The following is a 20,790-nucleotide window of genomic DNA, read 5'->3' on the forward strand; positions in this document are numbered from 1 at the left end:
GCTGGGGACAGGCGGGGAGGCCCTGTTCCCTGATGTCCTCTTTGGAGGTGCCTGGCCAACTCCTATCAGACCAGGAGCCCCACCTGTAATGAGGCCTGGAAGTCACAGACCTACACCGTCATCTATCTCCCAGTCACAGGCCCCGCACTGGGGCTGGGTTTCCATTCCTCTTGTTTGTATTTTTTCTCTCTCTTCAGTGTTCTCTGCCTAGAATGTCCTTTTCTCGCCTTTTCAGTGTCACTTCACCCCTCATTTAATGCCTGTGTGTCAAATGCCAACTTTCCCACACAGGCACCTCAGCCCTGTCGGCCCCTGCTCCTGTCATCACCAGCTTCCTCCACATCTCTGTCTACTGCACAGGAGTCGGCCTTGTGTCCCCTTTATTGGGCCCATGGCCTGCTGAGCTGGACACAAACTCCATGCCTTAGCTGGGCCCTGGGAAGGGGATGGGACCGGCCTCCACACGCCCACCTCGCACGCCCGCACACACCCCCGTGCTCTCCAGGCCAGCACCTTGCGGGGCCCTCAGCACTCAGGCTCTGGCCTGAGTCCACCGCCTCAGCTGAGCACCTTAATCCCTGACATCACAGACTGAGAGAGAGTCCAGTGCCTTCGTAGTCCTGCCAGATGCCCTTATACCTTTTCATAATACTTTCATATACAATCTGTTTTACAAAGTATTTTAATAATACTCAAATAATATTTGTACAGTTTAAACAAACAGGTGAACAAGGCATATAATAAGGTATCAAGGTCTTCCTCCCCCCAACCTGCTCCTCAATTCTACATGTAACCACAAAGGTAACTACTCTCATAGGTTTTTTTTCTTTCTCCCAGATTTTCTTTATGCAGGAAAAGATTAGGGCACAAAGAATTTGTAATTTGCAATTTATCACACTTGCAGATGAAGACCGTAACATTGAGAGAGGTTAGGTATCTTGAGGCCCAGGCCTCCTCACACTCACTTCCAGGTTTCCTGTGTTGCCACAAAGTCGAGGAGCCCTGTGGGGTTGGGTTAATGATATAAAGGCTCCTAGCTCACAGGAATGCTCCTGGCTTGTGCTGGCGAAGGCATACATTCTTGTTCTGGTAATAGACTACGTGCTATTACGTTCAACACAGCATGCTGTTACCCTAATTACATACTGTTATCCCACAATGGCGCTAACCACTGACTTCAAGCTCAGCCCCTCCACGATCCCAGGTGCCTCTGGCACATCCCAGCTTCCTTTCCTCCCATCTGCAGTCCAGCCCCTCATCTCACGTCCTGAAAACTGGACATGTCCAAAGTTCAATTCATCATCCCCTGACCACACACACACACACACACACACACACACACACGCTACACGCTGACTCACACTCTCCCTTCAGCTCGCCTCAGCCCCACCCATCTCTACATTTGGCATCGTGGCACAGGCCTTCCTTGGCATGCTGGGCCACAACCTCCTTAGTGCCTCAGCCCTGGGGACCCTCCTAGACCCCAGGACACCTGTCCACTACACTTGCCTCAGACTGCCTTCCCGTTAACCCAAGGGAACTTGGTGAGCCCATCCCGGCCTGGCCAACTCCCACCACTCCTCAGGGTGCCTCCCTCCTACCCCTGCTGAGGCAGCAGCCCTGCCAGCTCACAGCTGCACGCTGTTCACCCGGTCCCCTGCCCATCTCAGGGCATTTCTCACTCAGTGTTACTATGTACCAGATAGGTGAGAAATATTCACGCCTTTCTAAAAATTACTGCTCAGGATAAAATGTGCTGAAAATCCTTGGGCAATGAGTTTCAGCTTCTATAACTGCAAATACAACACTGTAATGTCCATTTTCCTCACTGAACAGTGTGGAAATCAAATTAAAAATGCGTGGTAAGACTCTACCACAACCCGACACTTCCTGGTAGTTACTATGCGCCAGATCCTAAGCATGCTTGTGTGCTAACCTACTTATCTCTCGCTCAACTCCCCGAAAGAAGGTATTACTGCCATCCTACTTCACAGACTAGAAAAAACAGACACAAAAAAGGTCCATAATGTGTTCAACATCCAGCCAAAGGTTGGGCTTGAACTCAGGTCTGTCTGAAGCCAAAGCTCACATTTTTTACGTTTACTCTATCTCCAATCAGAAAATGTAGCTTTAAAATTATTCAGTATGACAGACACACAAAGCTGGATTTATCACTACAACAAGCACAGTTAAGGTACCAGCCTGCCTTCAAGTTAAGAGAATAGAAATGTGAAGGCCCAGATTAGCTTGCCAAATACTCCCTAGAGCTTTCTCTGGGCCAGTCCCCAAGGTAACCTTGGTGTCTGCCTGAACCTGCCCCACAGGAGAGGAGGTGACCTGCTGTAGGTCACACAGGGCGCATAGCAGGAGAGTGAGCCCTCAAAGCCAGGTCTTCCCTCTCAAGTCCAGAATTCTGTCCACTTGTAGGAACAATCTCCAGGGAGGAAAAGAGCCTTCTTCTGCCTCCTCCCATCCCCGGCACAGGCAAAGAATGGCACAGGTGGCATCCTTCACTGCTTTTATTAGCGTGGTGGCAGATTAAGGAATGCGACCCAACTCACCACTGTACCCTTCCCTGCCCCTTGATCAGGAGGAATCAGCAGTCTTTGCTGCGTGCACATTCTGTCGCTGTGGCAACTGCCTGGTTATACTCCTGACCAGCCAGGGATGGTGGTATAGAAAATTCACGTGGTGTCCCAAGACGGCGCCCTTATCCCTTCATCTCCCATACCCCAAAGAGCAATCAAGGAGAAACTCCAAGGTGTCCCCCACCACACTCACCTGTTCAGGAAGGCATTCCCAAAGGCGTTGAGTTTCCGGAAGGGCTTTTTGGGATCCACAACCAGGGCATTCCCAGGGATGATCCCTTCCACGTCCCCGTGCATCACTGCTATGAAGGAGTCGGTTGTTGGCTCGGGCCCAATCCTCATGCCTGGGAAGTCCTGTTCCAGCAGATACCTGGCAGAAAGGAGCACAGCTGTACTGTGGGGAGTCTGCGGTAGATGGAAAAGGCATCCCTGCACCATGGCTGGCCATGTGCGAGTCACAGGAGAGGGGAGATCTGGAGCAACAAGACTCCACCAATCCTAAGACCTTCACGGAGCAGGTACAATTTCAGCTGGACTTCAGATTTCTGCTGTTCTTATTTCCCTTTTCCTCTGTGAAGGCCAGGGAAAGCAAGGTTTGGGTTCAGAACAAAAGCCTAGATTGAAACTATTCCCAGCAAGAGTACAACAAACTTCCCGGGTGAAGGCAACCTGCTGAACTTGGAAGAATAAACTATGAAGAGACTCTCCACCCACCCTAGACCTTTCGTCCCACTCTCTAACACCTGCATTTTGCATTCTGTACCCTTCTAAAAACGTTCCGTACATGCATATATTATACATTACCTATTCAAACACATACATTATACACTACATGTTTAAACATTAGTGTGTAATATATATTACACATATAATTGATTGAATGTTTAAGCAAAGAGGCAGGTCACACCTCTTTTTTTCTTTCCTGTCACTATCCATTTAATTCAAATTTTCAAAGATGAGTTTGTAATCAAAATGTCTTACACAGTACCCAGCACAAGACAGACATTCAATATGTTACTTTCCCCCCTTCTGTCCTTGAGTTTTAGGCTGTTTGTTCACCAATCTTATAGTGTTCGGTGGGTCTCTTGACTGAAGTTATAACTATGCCATTTTTTATTCGCTTTACCCAGAGAGTCCTCAAGATGTTTTATCTACTGATGCTTTTCTGTCACACTCAGCACTGGCACACACATACCCTACCCCTAACAAGCACACACCTTGCAACCCCAACGGATGCCGTGCTGTGACGCAGATGAAAATTGGCATGTTCTGTGATAATTACTTGGACAATATCAGCACACACGTCTCTATTTTATGCTTAATGTATCCAGCAGGCAGCAGCACAGATTTGCTTTATGCTCCTCGGTCACAGTACAGAAGCCCAGTGTATGGCTTATTGCAAGTCATTCGGGCGACAGGCCTACTGATAACTCGATAACTTCTGGTGCCTAGATGGAACCAAAATGATGCTATATAGTGAGTTAGTTTTGTTTTTGTTTTTGAGATAGGGTCTCATTATGTAGTGCACACTGGTTTTGAATTCACCTCATAGCCAAAGCTGGCCTTGGACTCATGGTGATCCTCCTGCCTCAGCCTTCCAGTGCTGGAATTACAGACGTGCACTGTCATACCTGGCTAAGGAGTTCGTATATTATTTCAACCAGAGAGGTGAAGAAGAGGAAGAGTTCATTTTTATGGGATAGTTTCTAAGGTCTCACTTCCTGCCCTTTACTATGAGCCAGGAGGATTAGTTGCTCACACTCAACGTGAGACCTCAGGCAGGCAGACCTCCCCTCCTCCCTGGGCCTTGTCATGTGTCCCATGAGCAGACAGGACAGTGCAATCTCCTTGGCTCCTTCTATTCTCTGGGAAGCATTTCTGGACAGCGTTGCTGCAGCCACTCCCCCTCACACCATTCCTGCCCTGGGGTGATGAGCCCTGGAGCGGGCCGGGGAGAGGTGAGCTGACTGCCCTCAACTGCTGGCTGCAGGCTGAGGTGGCCGGTGCTTCTCTGTTCTCCAGCTGTGGGCAGTGAGAGCTCAAGGTCACCTGCCTGCTCCGTAGTCACAGAGGCCCAGATCAGTGGCGCAGGGTGATCCAGAGAACAGACTCTGCAGGCAGCAGAGCGCTCTGGGATGCCAGGAGAGCTCTGAGCCCAGGAAGTGGGAGGCTGAAGGAAGGAGGCCGGAAGCGGCTCTCCTCTGGCCAGTCCCTGGAATGCCTTCCAAGGCCCTGATGGGCAAGAGCGAAGGGACACTGCCTAAGAAACGCAGATGGGGTGAGCCCTTGGGGTGCGGGGAACCTTCCTTCTCCTTACAACCTCCAGTGCCCCCTTTCATACTTGAAAGGAGGATCAAGGAGCTGTAGGAGAAGACATGTCAAGTTGGATACTTAAATTGGGAAGGAAACTTGGAGGTGTACTGCTCCTTGGTCCCCATCCTGGCTGCATATTCGACATAGTATTACTTGAGGGCTGTGGGGCTCCACATCAGAGGTTCTGAGCTGTTCATTCTGGGAGGAGGCCTCAGCAAGTGCTACATTTCAGATGTTCTCCACATGATCCGAACATGCAGCCAGGGAGGATAAACTGCTCTGAGCACTGCGCAGGCACTGTGTCCTTTGGTCCTCACAGAAGCCCAGGAGATGGGTACTGTGTGAGGGAAACGGTTGGCAAGGTTTATCCGGCTTTCTCAGAGTGAAGCAGCCAATCATGGAGCTGGAAGCCAATGCTTACCAGTCCCCTAATCCTTCACTCTGCAGTGGCTTTCTTTCCTGAGGATATCACTGTGCAGAGATTGGCTGCCCAGAGGTGGGCAGGACCAGCTGAGGTGGGCAGGTGGGTCTCCGGGGTCTGAGCCCCCCGCCATCTCAGGCCTCCCAGCTGGGCTAGAGCCCGAGAGGCTCACCGGGTCTCCTCTGGGTCCTTGCATGCTGCCTGCACCCTTGGGGAGGGTGTGGAGCTGCTCCTTACTCCACAGCTGGCTCCCTAGAAGCTTAAAGCGGTTGCTATGGGTTCTTTCCCCAGGGAACCCAGGCAGGAAGCTGTTGATCTGCAGAGCCTGAAGCACACTGCCCAGTAGGCCATGCCCCCTGCCCCAGCCACTGCTTCCGGTGGCCTTGGGAAGCCTCTGAGGCCTCCAACATCTCAGCCCAACAATTGGGGTGTGAAGGCAGGATTTCCTCTGGCCAGATGGTCACGTTGGGAGCTGGCACGAGGCTGGGATAAGAACACAGCACAACAGTCATGCACTGGGACAGCACTTCCTGCTTCCTCGGGGCGTCTTCTCCTCTGGGTCCTCTAACTCTGAGGGGGGTGCCTCATGCATACGTAACCGCAGGGAGCCTCCCTCTGCAGCAGGGACTCAGCGGCTCCCACTTACTGTGCACCTGCGTCTCTCCTGGCATTGTTCCAAAGAGCTGTGGATTATCTCATTAATATACGCACGATGATCCTCCTTGTCAAAGGGGCCTAACGAAAACCCACCTCACAGTGTTCCGGGGATTACATTAGTTTCAGAGGCTAAGCAATTAATCAGTACCTGACACCCAGAAGAAAACAAAAGTTAAACTGCTTGCTCAGTTATGCATCAGTCAAGGCAGGGTGAAGACTTGAACCTGGCATTGGGACTTGAGAATTCCTACTCCTGATTAGTGCATCCACTGTCCCTTTTCCAGCCAGGACAGGGAATGCAGCCACCCCTGGGGCCACCCAAAAGGCTTGAGCCCTGTGTGGAACTGGAGTGGGACAGGAAAGGCCACAGAAGAATACAGTTTGGTGGGAGGCTGGCCAGGACCAGGTGAAGATGTGGGATCCAAGAACCCAGGCATGCGCTCCTCTCCACAAACACAGTCCTGAAGAGCACAGCTCAGCCACAATGGCTGCAGTGTGGCAGGCCAAAGCTGCGCTATCAGGTGACTGGAGGAGGCTGGCAAGCTCTGACAGAACACTCAGAAACAGCAGAGCCCTGGCTGAGAAGTCTACAGTCAGGGGGCGTGGCAAGCGTGTACTGAGAGGGGAGGAGGGGCAGTCATCAGAGGCTGTGGGGACAGCTGAAAGAGAAAAGGGTAGAAAGAACCGTTGTGAGGCAGCTACAAAAGCACCCAGAATGAAGAGGGCCCAACAGCAGAGGCCTGTCACGTTCCTTACATAGGCTTCTCAGGTTGCATCCTGAGACATTGTGTACTCAGCTGATGAGCCAAGTCCAGCCTGTGGTCCTGTCAGGACCACTTGCTGGGAAGTCACAGAGCCACTACCTCAGAGAGGGCCCCACAGGGCTGAGTCTGCGGGCCTGCTAAGCTCACGTGACCTGAAACTTGCTGATCACACATGGGTCTTGGGAAACACAGAGTCCCCAGAGGTCAAAGCAAGTCCAGAAGCACACAGTTAGGCCAGGCTGAGAGCCAGGGGCTGGGTAAATTCTCAGGGACCTTTGGGTATGGCTCATGGCACTGGGTGCCCCTCTGACAAAGCTACCACAGTGTGCAGGATGGAAAATCTATGGAGGAATCTCCTGTACTGCTTATTTGTAGGAAGCAAGACAGATTGCCTCTGTTGCTGAGTGAAAACATTCCCACAGCAGGATAAAAAACTGAATTCAAGCCTGGGTGGGAGCTGCTGAGACAAGGACACGTGGAATAAGGAGGGACAGGGTAGCAGAGCCTTCACTGTGATCCACATTGCTCCCGGAGCTCCACCTGTATCCTTCCTCGTAATCAGAGCTACTAGCTCTGGGGCATGGCAGCGTTACTGCAGGCTTGCGGTTGGACACATTGTGGTTACCATTCAGAGCCAAGTTAACATATTTGGAGACCCTAAAGAGCTGAAAAAATTTCAGTGCTCACCCTCACCATCTCATACAAAATAAATACCGAACCTATAAAATAGGCATGGGGAAGTCCAGTGTAATTCTACTTTTTCCCACGAAGATGACTTTTCTTCACATATTTCTGAAATACATTATTTCATAATATTTTTCATACCCTTTTGGGCAGACAATACAGGACCCACTTTACACGCAACCGATGTATCCAGGGGAAGGCTTGGAGCCAAGAATCTCAACTCAACCCACCTTCGAAGTACCTAGCAGCAGTGGAGTGCAGACCCAGACCCAGACCCAGGGCCGCTGCTACAACCAAGACCAGGGTGGAGGAGGTTGGGGATCATAAGCAATGAGGCTAGAGGGGTCCCAGTGGGGCACCTCACCCAGCCAGTTGAAGAACATGCCCTCGTGGAAGTTACTCCAATACCAAACTAACTCTGAACAAGCAGACCTTGCAAGCCTTGGTGTCCGTGGTTTAAAACATGACTTGGTTTCTAACTACCTCAGTCAGAAAGTGAAAGTTTTAAGAAACAAGAGTTTGAGGAGAGCAAGGGTTACGCCTCACTTTGGTTCACGCTGGCTCAGACAAGAAAGAAAATGGACAGTTCAGTGCTGTCTGTAAGGCCAGTGCTACACGGGCTCAGGATTACTTTTTTTTTTTTGTATTTTAGGGAAGGGTCTACATGGTGTTTAGGGTCTCACTACTACTAGATTGGACTCATAATGATCTGCCTGTTTACAGCCTCCCAAGAGCTGGGATTACAGGCCCGTGCCACCACACCCAGTCTCAATTGCGGTCTCAGTGCACCCCGTTTAAAAAACATTAGAAACAATACAGAATTTGACTAAGCAAAATGATAGGAATTCAACCATGGTCATTATATCTCATATTGGCTTCAAATTAGTTGTTCAGATTACCAGATACAAGCATGCAAGATTGGTTAAAAATTTTAAAAAAGTTAAAGCATTAACTGTTCCTTTCAATAGACCAGCAGAAATCAGCAGTACACTTATTCAGCTATCCTGTATATATACATGTGTGTATTTCTCTTCCGTCCTTCCTTTCTCCTTTCCCTCATCCCAGTTGTTACTTCCCCTTGAACAGCTTCTTCACCTTTCACGGTATCTACTGTACCTTTTAGACTTTATTTACTCTTTAAGATTTTTACACTAGGGAGACAATACAATGTTTACACATGGGAGTCTGGTTTATTTTGCTTATGAGTACGGTTTCTAGTTGCATTTACCTAAAAAAGTCTCAAGTTTATCTTTTTTATAGCTGAGTAATAGTCCATTATATAAAAATACTACATCGTGTCTATCCATTCCTCAGTTGATGGGCATTTGGATTGTTTTCAAGGTTTAGCTAGTACGTATCAAGCTGTTATAAACATCGGTGTACAAATTTTATTTTATTTTTTCAAACTCTGCATGGGTTGACAAACATGACCACGGCCATCTTTCTCACACAAACACAAGTGTGGCCATCTTTTCCAAAATCACAGAACTAATTAAGTTCATGAACTATGGCACCACTGTACTTGGGACACTCTTATCCAGTCCCCAAACACTGAACATCCAGTTCAGATGGCTCCTCTCTGAAGCCTTAACTAGTTCCTTCCCACATCATCCTAGACCATAAATTCTCATCTATTTTTCTAAAACTCTCATTGGTCTTGCCTCCCATGTCCTTAGGTACACTCTAAAAACAAATATCACTTTTGGCCTGTACGGACAGGTATGCGTGGTACATGTCTGTGTCTCTAGGTGCCTACGACATGGCGCTTCAGCTTTAGAAGAGGGTGGATAATGATGCTTGCCCCAACAACTTCACAGAGTTTAGGGACAGCGTGGTGCCCCACCAAGTGAGGCAGCAGATGGGAGACTCCTTGTCCAAGTTGAGATGAGACAGCTACTGTCCCCACCGCAAGGAAGCCCCGGCTACTGAGGGGAGACATGATCGCAGCCTGAAGAGGCATTCAGCAGCAGCCACACTGCCCAGCCTCCTGCCGGCCTCCCCTTGACGGCCTCACCCTGGGCACTCCCGGCTCCATCCAGAGCGCAGGCTCACGCTCCTTCTCCACTCTTGGAGGTGTGGGGAGGCAGGGCCCTCTCATCCTGACTGCAGCAGTGCTGGACAGGTGCTGTCTCCCGCCTCCTCACCCTCTAAGTCTAATGCTGAGAACCGAGCTAGACAGAGGGACAGGAATGCTCAGGCCCCAAGCACAGTGCCTGGAGCATGATGCCGCTAAGCTGGTTCTGATCCTTCCTGATGCCTGTGAGATGTATGTTACCATTCACACTGCATAAGGAAACTGGCGGTCAGAAGGCTAGGTGGCCTGATCTCAGCTTTTCTAGCTTGGTCTCTGGGCTATTAAGTAGTGGGGCCTGGGCTCTGCTGAGCCAACTTGGTTCCAGGGCCTCTGGTCCACAGCGAATGGGAGCAGATGGAATGCGCACCTTCTTCAAGATGCACCTCTCTCTGGTTCATGCTTTTCCCGATGTCTCCCAGATCCTTCTTTCAAGGCAGAAGCTAAGTCAGACCTAAGGCAGGCAGACGCAGGTCCTCCAGCCTAAGGCCTTCTATTCCCCTGAGGAACAACCAGACCTTGGAAGAAGTAGGTGGATTTTCACTGAACCCCACCTTGAGACCAGTAGATCAGAGCTTTGTTGAGTCAGGCACCTTTGGGGGGACAACAAAGTCCCTGAAGTGCAGGAACAGGAGATCAGCTGAGTAGGCCTCACCACTGAGTACTCCTCACCCTAGCAGCCCTGCCCTGCACTCATACCTTTGAGTCCACGTTGCCCTTAAGAAGGCCATGCCCACCTGGAGACAAGCCCAGACCTCCCTGTGGGGACTTGGGCAGCTTAGCTCGGTAGCCCCAGAGCCCTGGAGCCACCACTCCAGCCCAGCTCTGGTCCCTCTCTGAGGGCCCATAGGAGGACTCAGGCCTCCTCAGCCCCTGAAGAAGCATCTGTTCACATCAACTACCCCCACACAGCAAAACCACAGGAAGTGGAAAGTGAGAAGGGGTGGCCAGGGGTCCCACTGGTACATGAAAAGAGGGTTTCAAAGCTGCTGCTAGAGAAAGAAATAGCAAAGGGAAAGAAATAGCAGAGGGGGAGCTAGGCTGCCAGGGCCCAAGGACACAGAGCTACTGTACTCCAAAGAGGTGGTCTGTGTTGGAGGGAGCAGCCGCCAGGCCAATTTATTGTTTATTTTATTACTCTGGGTTGCTGGGCTATAGGCCAGGGAAGTTATTTCAGGCAGAGATCATAGCACATTAATTAGTTATTAGAAGAATGTCCTTTCTGTGTGTTCTTCCTGAGACAAGAAATAGACCCCGTGGCCAGCACACAGAATCGACAGCGGATGGGCACTCAGGAGGCAAAAGGCCAGGAAAGGGGGCGATGAAGAGTCAGGGCTTTGTTTCCCAGGAAAAGGCCCCTCACAGGTTCAGGCCTGAGACCTATGAGTGCATAAGGGCACAGAGAGAAAGGCGGAGGGAAGGCAGGCTTGCGAGGGGCAGGCGTGCGTGTGCGGAGCTGGCCCAGGGATCTTCATTTACTTTGGGGACAGATATTGCACCCATTTACCCTCTTAGAAGGTAAACATGAAATGTAATTCTTAATGTAAAAAAGTAAAAAGAGAGTTTAAAAACAAATCATGCTGTACAACTTTTGGCCTAATAATTTCATGTCTGGGAATTGCTGGAAGAAGGCTAATATATGTCCAATCTGTGGGAAAAACGGATGGACAGAGATGTGCAGGGTGACTTTACAATAATAAAATTGGTTGAAACATTGCATATGTAATGAAATATTATGTAACTGTCAAAAATAATGATCACATGGGAAATACTCATAAGCAAAAAGAAAATGTATGTAAAATTACAGACGTAGCATTTTAACTATGATATAAAATAGCTAAAATACTGGAAAGATAAATACATTTTCTCTTGAACTATGGTATTATAGATGAATTTGTTCTTTGAATTAATTTTTTGCATTTTCCAACTTTAAAAAAACAGAAACCATTTGCTTTAATGAGAAGGAAGAAAACTATGTAATTTGGTTTCGGAGCGTCTCTTGGGCTCTAGCCCCTCCTGCCCTACTGTCGACTCCCTGCAAGGGAAACAGCTTCTGATGCAGAAGCCAAATTCAGTTACTGGCAAGAATGGAGAGGGGAAACTCGAACTTGGAGGATAAGAAAGAGGAGGGGTGTGCCTCTCACAGCCCGCTGTGTGCCTCAGATAAGGAATAATCTGGGGCACCTCACTGCCACTCTCTTAGACTCACTTAACAGCCAACAATGACTCAGGCAAAAGCAAGAGGGTGTCTCAGACAAAAGCACTTAAGCCCATCTGTTGTTTGGGGGCCCTGCCCTGAAGGATGCTTGCCTTCCCTCATCTTCCCTCCCATTCAGAGAAACACCTACTAGAAATTTCCTGTAGCCGAGACCCGAGAGATTCTAAGGCAAAGATGAGGCTTTGTAAGCGCTTGTGCCCAAGGAAGAGGGGGCTCAGAATAAAACAATGTATTAAAAGTGACAGCCAAGCTATGTCCAGAGAGCCAGAGATGTGTCATGGAGCAGCCCATAAACGGCCAGTGCTTCCTGGGAGGCACAAAAATGGACCACGTGGAACAGAGAAAAGATCTCAAAGGTAAAGGAAACCCGGTGCCCAGGTTTCTCTGAAATGCCTTTGGCAGCAATGGACAGTTCATCAAATGAAAAGCAGAGGTTGGATCAGGGATCCTCCAAGGATGGCTCTTGGATCCTCAACATTACATATAAATTTGGGATAAACGTGCATAAGGCAACAGTATTAGATTTTCAAATCAGGCGCCAATCTTCTCAGAAGAAGCAATGGATTAGATCAATATCAAGGGGCCCTGGTAGTTCTAATATAACATAAAATACCCAAAAGTCAACAACTTCAGAAGTCATAGCACCTGCCACAGGCAAGCCTGACCTAGTGTTCTGTTCAGACATGACATGCATGACATGCTAGCACAGTGCACATCCTGCTTCCGGAAGGCTCATGCTATAGGCTTAGAGAAAATTAGTACCTAGAAAATGGGTAACCACACGGTTAACTTTGCTGATGTCCTCACTAAGCAAAGCATACAGCTTTGCATGTGGCAGGTCATCAGACAGCCAGTGAATGGAAACTAGAGGACCCACGCTTTCAAATCCTCCAGAGGAGATGACAAAGCTTGACTGGGGTGGGGTCGGAGGTGGCATCAAAAGCTATTCTCACACCGTAGGAGCATGCCTTTCAACAGAGGCTCACAAGCTCTCTCAATAGTTTGCAGTGGCTATAAGTAAGCCCAGGAGAAGCAGCCTGGTTCTGCAGGTTGCATTCAGAGAAGACCCTGTTCTCCTAAGATAGAGAGGATGACATCACTTCGGTGGACACAGAGGGACCTCTCTAATTTTTTAACCATTTTTTCATCATATTCTATAGGGACTTAAAGTTCAACATATCAAGACTTTCTGAACCCAGGCTGGACAAGATGACTTCTTGAGGCTCCTTCTAGCCTTAGGATTCTATCATCCAAGGGAACGGATGACTCACCCTCAAAGTTACAGGCATGCAGCCAACCATCTCCTCGCTTGTATCTAGGTCTTGCCGCTGAGCTCTGCAGCCACTCATTATGTGGCTTTGAACAATTCATTTAACCTCTCTGTTCCCTCAGTTATTTCACCTGCAAAGTGAAATGGTTGCATGAGACAACGCCAATAACTCTTCCACCTCTGGAAGTCTTTAATGTTATTATAGAGCCATTAAGATGAAAGAAGAAAAACAGACTAAAAGCATTCTGCTTGTGGACTCAGCATTTATGTGAATCTTGAAGAGCTATAGCTAAGACCTATATCTTTGCCACAGAGAGGCAAAATGATTATACAAAAGGATGAGTGGTATCACCAGCCCGCCTCCACCCTGGTCCTGCAGCCATAAGAACCACTCAGCTGCCACCAAAGGCCCCCCTGTGAGTGCTGAGCCCTTCAAAAAGAAAGAGAAGTGGTCTTGTTGGTGAAGGGTAGGTACCTAAAATATGAGTGTGTAAGACACCCCACCAGCGTAAGGGCCTCCTGAGAGAGACCAGAAGCCCTCTCACTTGTAGCCCCTAGACCTCAATTTCATCATCCAGAAAATGGGGAGAACAGGTGTGGTTCTGACTTTGAACATTTCGAACTGCCCAGTTTATTAAGAGCTAACTACGGTGGACAGGTACTCCATAGGCGGGGAAAGGGGTCAGCAGGGCAATTGTGGGTTCAGCTTTTGAGGCGGAGTAAAAGGATTTCTCCAGAGCCCTGAACTTAAGATTTCTCGTTTGTCTCAGGAGGGAGTGGAGCTTGGGAGCAGTCAATGGACACATCGCTCACCTGATGAAGGTGGTCTTCCCGGTGGAGTACTGGCCCACCAGCAGGACCATGGGCTTGTTGTCGAAATCAGCATCCTCCAGGGCAGGCGAGTGGAACTCGTGGAAGCGGTAATGCTCTTCCAGGGGCAGCAGTTTGGTTTTATAGAGTTTCTTGAGCCCGTCGCTTACCGTCTGGAAGACCTCCGGGTCCTTCCTCCGGCGGTCGTCGGTACCCAGCCAGCTGAACATCGCGGCAGCTGCAGTGGGAAAGGCCTCTCGGGGAAGTGGAGCCGCCGCTTCGCCTCACCGGAGCGCAAGGCTCAGCCGCACCATGGCCGGGGCGCTGGCTCGCCTGCTGGGACCCAGCCCAGCCCAGCCTGTGCTTCACCCCGCAGCTGTGCCGGCCTGGCAGAGGAAGACGATCTGGACCGCGAGGAGAGGCTTGCAACCTCGGCAATTAAAACCAAACTTGCAATTAAATTGCTCGATGCCAGGTCGGCGCGGGGTCCCGGTCTTCCCCGGCCCTTGCCCGCTGTGCTCCTGCGCAGTGGGATCCGCGCTTGCCAGAGGCGTTCAGGGTAGGTGGCGACTCCGCATCCAAAGCGGCATCCCGCAGCCCCAGGCACGCGTTTAAATGCCAGCGGTGCAGGAAGCCGGCGCGTGTAGGAAGTCCCCGAGTACTGGCAAGGCCGGGCCGGCCCCACGGTGCGGGCGACGTGAAGCCGGGAAGGGCGCCGCCATGTCTGTGGGCAAGCGCTCGCGGGCCAGACAGCCAGGGGCTGCGGACCGAGTCCTGTGGGAAAGCGCTGACATTTCCGTGCCTGCCTCTGGGGGTTTGATTTGGGAACAGCGCCCTCTCAGGGACGGCTTCGAAGACATCAACTGACCTACTGTGGTACTGATCGCTGTCCCTGTCCCTGCTTTTCCTGTAGTTACTGAGATCAGTTCCCTGGAAACGCAGGTATCCTAGTATTTGGGAGTATTTTTTCTTGGGGGTTGAAAAAAGGATGCAAAATGAGGTTACATAAAATAATTAAAACTGTCACTAGCCCAACTTTTTGGTAGGCTTGCTGTGAGTTCAAAACTGTTCCCATTAGTTCCTATAAAACCAAACAAAAGAAACAAACCCCACGTAAACTGCGCAGTATTTTGGGATAACCCGATCTGGGCGACAAAGGGGAGCACTATCAGGCTCTTCCTTCATAAAACTGTAGTCAAGGCAGGCTTTAGAGAAGAGACAGGAGCAGAGGGAAGCTCCAAGGGATGATTCTCTCCTCTTGGGCTGAGAATTTGATTCTGCTTCACAGGAAACTTGCTGTGAACCAGATCTTCAATGAGGAACGCACAGAGGAGAAAAGAACCCATCCTAGGCTAAGTGGAGAGTGTTGGCAAAGGCCTGGTGATGTGGAAGATCCTGGTGTGTCCAAGTCTGGCATCGCCGGAGTTCAGGGTCGGGGAACATGGAGGGGGTGGACAAGGCCAGGCATGGAGGCTGTGCATGCCAACGCAGGACCAATCAAGGGAAGAGGAATCCACAATAGTCTCAGTAATGACAGTTGATGCTCACCATGTGCAGGCACCTGCTCTAAGACCTCTGAGAGTGCTGCTTTGTCTAGTCCTCACGGCAGCTCTGTGAGGCAGTATATCCTCTTCAGCAGCACGTCAAGGAGAGTTGGGGGGAGCAGTGCTCAGCAATTGGCAAAAAGGGATGCATTCCTTGTAGAAAGTTTGAACACTATAATAAACCAACTCAAAGCCTGTCTGCTTTGCATTGGCACCATGCTAACCACCCCTCGCCAAGGAAGAGGCTCCACTGCCCTCCCCCAAGCCTACAAAGAGTCACATAGCTGCTGGACCCAGTGGGACTGCTGAGGCTGGGGCAGGGCCGGGAGGAACTGGAGGAGCAGGGCGCCCAGGCTCAGAGCCCAGTTAGGAACCTGCAGGGACCACAGCAATGCAAATGGAGAAGAGGTTATATTTAAGGGATTCCAAGGCAGAGCATTGATTCACAAAGAAGGAGGAAATAAGAATGAGGCAGAGCTGGGGATGGTTATAAATTTTCTACTGCAGGAGTCAAGAGATTGGGAGAAATGCTTCCTTCCGCTAACCGGAGAAGTCAGAGAGAGCACAGATTTAGCAGGCCCATGACACATTCAGACTGAGATGTACAATGCCTGAGGGATTCAGGCTGCTGGGATTTCCCTGGGGCTCTTCAGAGGTGAGTCCTTAATGGATTTTCCTTAGTTACAGCTCAGGTCTCCTGACTTCATCCTTGAACCGCAAAGATGATCATATTTTGGGGCTCTCTGCACCCCTTGCTGACAAGGCACTCTGATTCTGATTGCACCCTTGGAGTTCACACCAGCACCAGCACATGAGGCTGAGAGGCGACCTTCCAGATCTTTGACTCACAGGATCTGGGAACTGAATAATCAAGACACTAGCCTTTCAGTTCCAGGGAAACCCGAGGTCTTGTGTTGTGGCAGGTGTGGCTAGGGTGGCAGCAGGGAACCGAGGGAGGCTCCAGCATAGAAATGTTTCAATATATAAAAAACTCAGAATAAATATTCTGTTTTGTACCACTGAATTCTGGCGCTAAACATCTGACTTAACCAGGGCTTATTGATACATTCACTCATTCTGAACACTCAATAGTTAGAAAATGGTCTTCCTTAAAAGGGACTAAGTGGTATCCTTAAAGAACAAAGAAAGGAGAAAGGGAATTAGGGATAGGTGCATGGACAGCTTTAACTGTATTTGCAGTGCTTTGTTTCTTAAATTAGATAATGGGCAATTGACTACTCATTTATTATTCTCCTTGACCTCTCCTTTTTAATTCTGGTCTTTAGATGCACTAAATTGAGTTTGTTTCATAATCATGGTTCAAGACAAACTATGCCTGGTTTTTTGCTTATATATATTTTTCTTTTTTAAAAATAACATCATGAGGCCTTCATGAACTCACCATCCAGTCTGAGAACTAGAAAAATTAGCAAAAACTTGCATTATGAACACCTGTGGGTTCCTCCTGTGTCATGTCCCCTGTCCCTCTCCACTCGTGGAGTGACATCCTATCCTGAATTTAATGAATTATATTATGATTGTTTTAAACTAATATTCTCATATATATGTGGTGGTCTTGTGTTTGGGGACTTTATGAAAAGCATGTCCCGCTACCCGCAGCTCCTGGAAACTTGTCTTCTCTTACATCCATGGTTTTGCCCGAAGCCTCTATTTCCTACTCTCTCTCCCTCATTCTGGCCTCCGTCCTGGAAGGGCTTCTCCTGACCTACGACAGCAGGCCCCACATGCTGTCATAGGACTGCACAGTGACTGGGAGAGAGCAGCTTTGCTCTCAAATCTCTGCTCCCTGGTCTCTGCAATAGAAATGGTGACAGCATTTTCAGTATTAAAAGACACAGTATATGCATCATGCTTGACACCCTGCCAAGTCCACTGGAAGTGCTGCATATATTGTTAGCTCTTAAATTATAACCACTGTTACTTTTACTCACTACATGGTGCTTCCCTGAATCCTACTTAAAAAGCCATTTAATAGGCTGCTGCATAAGGTTAATACTTCATAACATCAGTGTTTAATAAGGTACATAATAAGCTTATACTTCATAAGTTAGTGAGTAGTTGCCTCCAATCAGGAGGACTCATTGGCTCAGAGGAATATAATTGTTTATAATATTAGAATCTATATCAGCTAGCATTTATCACCACCCTTTGAGAATGGCATCTTGAAACAGAGGTCTTCCTTCTCTCTCCTTTCTCACCAAGACCACAAAGATCCAGGTCAAAGGAAACAGAGGAGATGCAGACCATAGTGAGAACCTGGGATGAAAGCTTGAGCCACGAGGGGAGGCAAGAGCTGCTGGGAGAGGCAAGAGGAGTCAGAAAACACCAATCAGGCGGGGCCAGCCATCCAGTCAGTGCAATTCAAGGTCCCTCTCTACCTGGCAAATCCTGCAGCCTAGAGTCTCTCACAGCCTCCCATGCATGCGTGCGGGGCTCCTGCAGTGGGGCCTCCTCCTGATACCAGGGTCCTGGCCCTTGTTCCAGGGCTCCAGTCTTCCCTCCCACCCCTTGGCCAGGGCATACCCACTGGCCCATGTCCTCCATCCTGAGAAGCAGAGGTAGCAGCTTTCTCCCAAGAGTAAGCTACTCCCTTCTTTTCACTCCCAAGCTGTTTCCCAAGAACCTTGTTACTGCATTTATTGCCCTTTGCTATCATTATGTGTTGAAATCATTTGCCTCCCACCTGGATAATGTGCATCTTCAGCCCACTACTGTGAGTCATTCATTTTATTGATCTCATTTGGGGGAAAAGTGTGGCAGTCCAGTCAGTTCCTACTGGTGAGAATCAGGCTGAGTTACGATTGCCTCAGTCCATTTTGTGCTGCTACACTAGAGTACCTGAAACTGGGTAATTTATAACGAACAGGAATTTATTGGCTTGTGCTTGGGGAGGCTGGTGAGCTCCAGATGGAAGGGCAGCCGGCTGGCAAGGACTTCTTGTTGCATTAGCTATGGCACAAGGTCGAGGAGAGTAAGGGAGAAAAGATTAAATTGAATCTAAGCCCTTTTATAATCAGCATTAATCCATCATGAAGGTGGAGCCCCATGGCCTGAACACTTCTCAGTATGCCCTGCCGCCCTCCCAGTTGCATGGGGATTAAATTTCCAACTAGGTTTTTTTGTAGCACATATTCCAGGCATATCAGTCATTTAATCTCTTTTAATGAAAATGCCTTTCCAGGTCAAAGGAAGCCTAGCAATGAATAATACTTCACCTTGTGGTTATGGGGGTAAACTAAGATGTGTTTGGTCAAGGACCTATTAAATTTTCGTACATCTATAGTAAGTTTTCAATAAATTTATTTTCTCCTGAAATGAATGAATTCTGCATATACACAAGGGAAACGAAATTTGGAATGCAAATTTATAAAAGGAAATGGTGCTCAGGAAGTCCATAAACTGGAAAGAAGGAAGAGAAAGAGGACTTTTGTTGTCCAGGAGAGATGTTCCCCACCAATACCATCACTACTACATCTTCTTCTTCCTCTTCCTCTTCCTCTTCCTCTTCCTCTTCTTCTTCTTCCTCCTCCTGCTCCTGCTCCTCCTCCTCCTCCTCCTCCTCCTCCTCTTCTTCCTCTTCCTCTTCCTCTTCTTCCTCTTCTTCTTCCAGGGCCCACGACACCACGTCCAGTCTCAATTAGTCAATTGGCGTCTCAGCGCGCCCCTAGGGCGGGGCATAGCAGGCCCAGGGATTGAACCCCCGGCCCCCGAGCCTGCTTGCAGGGCGCTTTAATCTGCTGAGCTATTTGGCCAGCCTTTTACTGGTTCTTTCTTGATGTGCTCGTTTTTCTTTCCAACAACCTTCTGCTCCCAAAGGCAGGACATTTGTAGCCTGAAAGACACACGAGCTCTGCTTAGAAAACCCCTCTTTCTCCTTCTCCTTCTCCTCCTCGCCTTCATCTTCCTCTCCGCTTTCCGTAGGGGCGGTGTTGTCTGGGGGACAATGACGCAGCGCGGTCCTAGAAGAGAAGAGAGGAAGGTTTGCCAGCAAGGCCCCGGGCCGGCCCTGCACGAGGAAGGCTGTGCAGGCCTGAGCACTATCACCAACCCTCTTTCCTCCTCCACCCACGGAAGGTACGAGGCGTTTACCAAAAGTCCCTGGGACTCCCAAGGTTAACAGAGGCCTGGATGCAGCCGCACCAAGGAAAGGCAGAAGGGCAGGAAAGGGGTGCAGTATTTTAGGGGAGCAGCAAGTTTGGCTCTGAGCAGAATTCTTGATCAGGATCAAAAGGGAAACAAGTGTCGGGTTCCGAGTGCAGGTGAACCAAGCTGGCCGCACAAGCAGCATCTTGACTGCAAAAGCAACAACAAAACAGGCAGGCCCGGAGCACCCCTTTCCAAGCGCGCTAAACGCCGTTTCCGTGACCGTCTCCCCGCTGGGAGGCGCTAGTCCGAGCTCCCAGAGGGGGACAGCTGCCCCCCCCCCCCCCCCGACACCCCGCACAGGCTGGCAGCGCACCGATTCCCCGCGGGCGGGCGAGGCTCTCGTGGAGCAAGCGGGAAGGCCGGCCCCGTGAAGGCCGGCGGTCACAAAACAACGAGCATCACAAAACCGTGAGCACAGAGAAGCTGATGAAGACACGGCACGGGAGCACGGTCCTTTAGAGGTGGAAAAGCAGACAAGAGGGTCGCGCCGCTGGCTCCCTCAGAGCTGCCCGCGCCTGCAAGCCCTGCTTCTCAGTAACCACCTCTTGCTTGTAAATTGTATTTTTAATTTTGATGCTAGAACTTGATGCGGATGATGAGAGGTAGTTACAGAAGCTTCAAATTGTTCTTAAGCAAAAACTGTTGATTTTGCCTTTTATGACGACTTGTATTATTATATTAGACAGTTCCCTGTGAAAAACTGGATTATTATCTTTTCCTAATGGCGGGGATGAGACGGGCTCTTGCTATTAGTTAAGGCTGGCCTTGAACTCTGAACAATTCTGCCTCTGTTTCCTGAGTACTTGGATATGGGATTTTTTTAGTCTGTCTTCCTTTCCTTTCCTTTCCTTTCCTTTCCTTTCCTTTCCTTTCCTTTCCTTTCCTTTCCTTTCCTTTCCTTTCCTTCTTTTTCTTTTCTGTTTTCTTTTCTTTCTTGTGGAGGTAATGCTGGTGCTAAAAATGAAACCCAGGGGCCTACCCTGAGCTTGAGCTGCAGCTCTGGCCATTTCTGTTTTTCACTTAGATGGGTCTTGTTAAATCACTAAATGCCCAGACTGGGCTTGCTCTTATAACCTTCCTGCCTCAGCCTCTCAGAGTGTTGGATTAAATGGATGTGCCGCCACCCTTGCCTCTTATCCACTGCTCCTGCTCCTCCTCTTCCTTCCCACCTTTATTTTTGGGTACAAATTTGGGGGGGTAATAATGTATTTGAGGGGGGCCGGCGAGATAACTCAGTGGAATAAGTGCTTGCCTGGCAAGCACAATGTCCTGAGATTGATCCC

General features: G+C 49.4%; 1 protein-coding gene across 1 annotated transcript in view; it reads right to left on the reverse strand.

Moving 5' to 3' along the window:
- Ehd3 (EH domain containing 3) overlaps positions 1–14,455 on the reverse strand; it is a 30,211-nt gene extending 15,756 nt beyond the window's left edge. The window contains exons 1-2 of the mRNA XM_023710959.1: positions 13,800–14,455; positions 2,782–2,958 (exon numbers count right to left, since the gene is read on the reverse strand). Of these exons, the coding sequence (XP_023566727.1) occupies positions 2,782–2,958; positions 13,800–14,026 (404 nt within the window). The 5' untranslated portion in view covers positions 14,027–14,455. The remainder of the gene's footprint in view (positions 1–2,781; positions 2,959–13,799) is intronic.
- Between the last annotated feature and the right edge of the window lie 6,335 nt (positions 14,456–20,790).

This window comes from Octodon degus, unplaced genomic scaffold, assembly GCF_000260255.1.
Source record: "Octodon degus isolate 3935 unplaced genomic scaffold, OctDeg1.0 scaffold00019, whole genome shotgun sequence".
Classification (NCBI taxonomy): Eukaryota; Metazoa; Chordata; class Mammalia; order Rodentia; family Octodontidae; genus Octodon; species Octodon degus.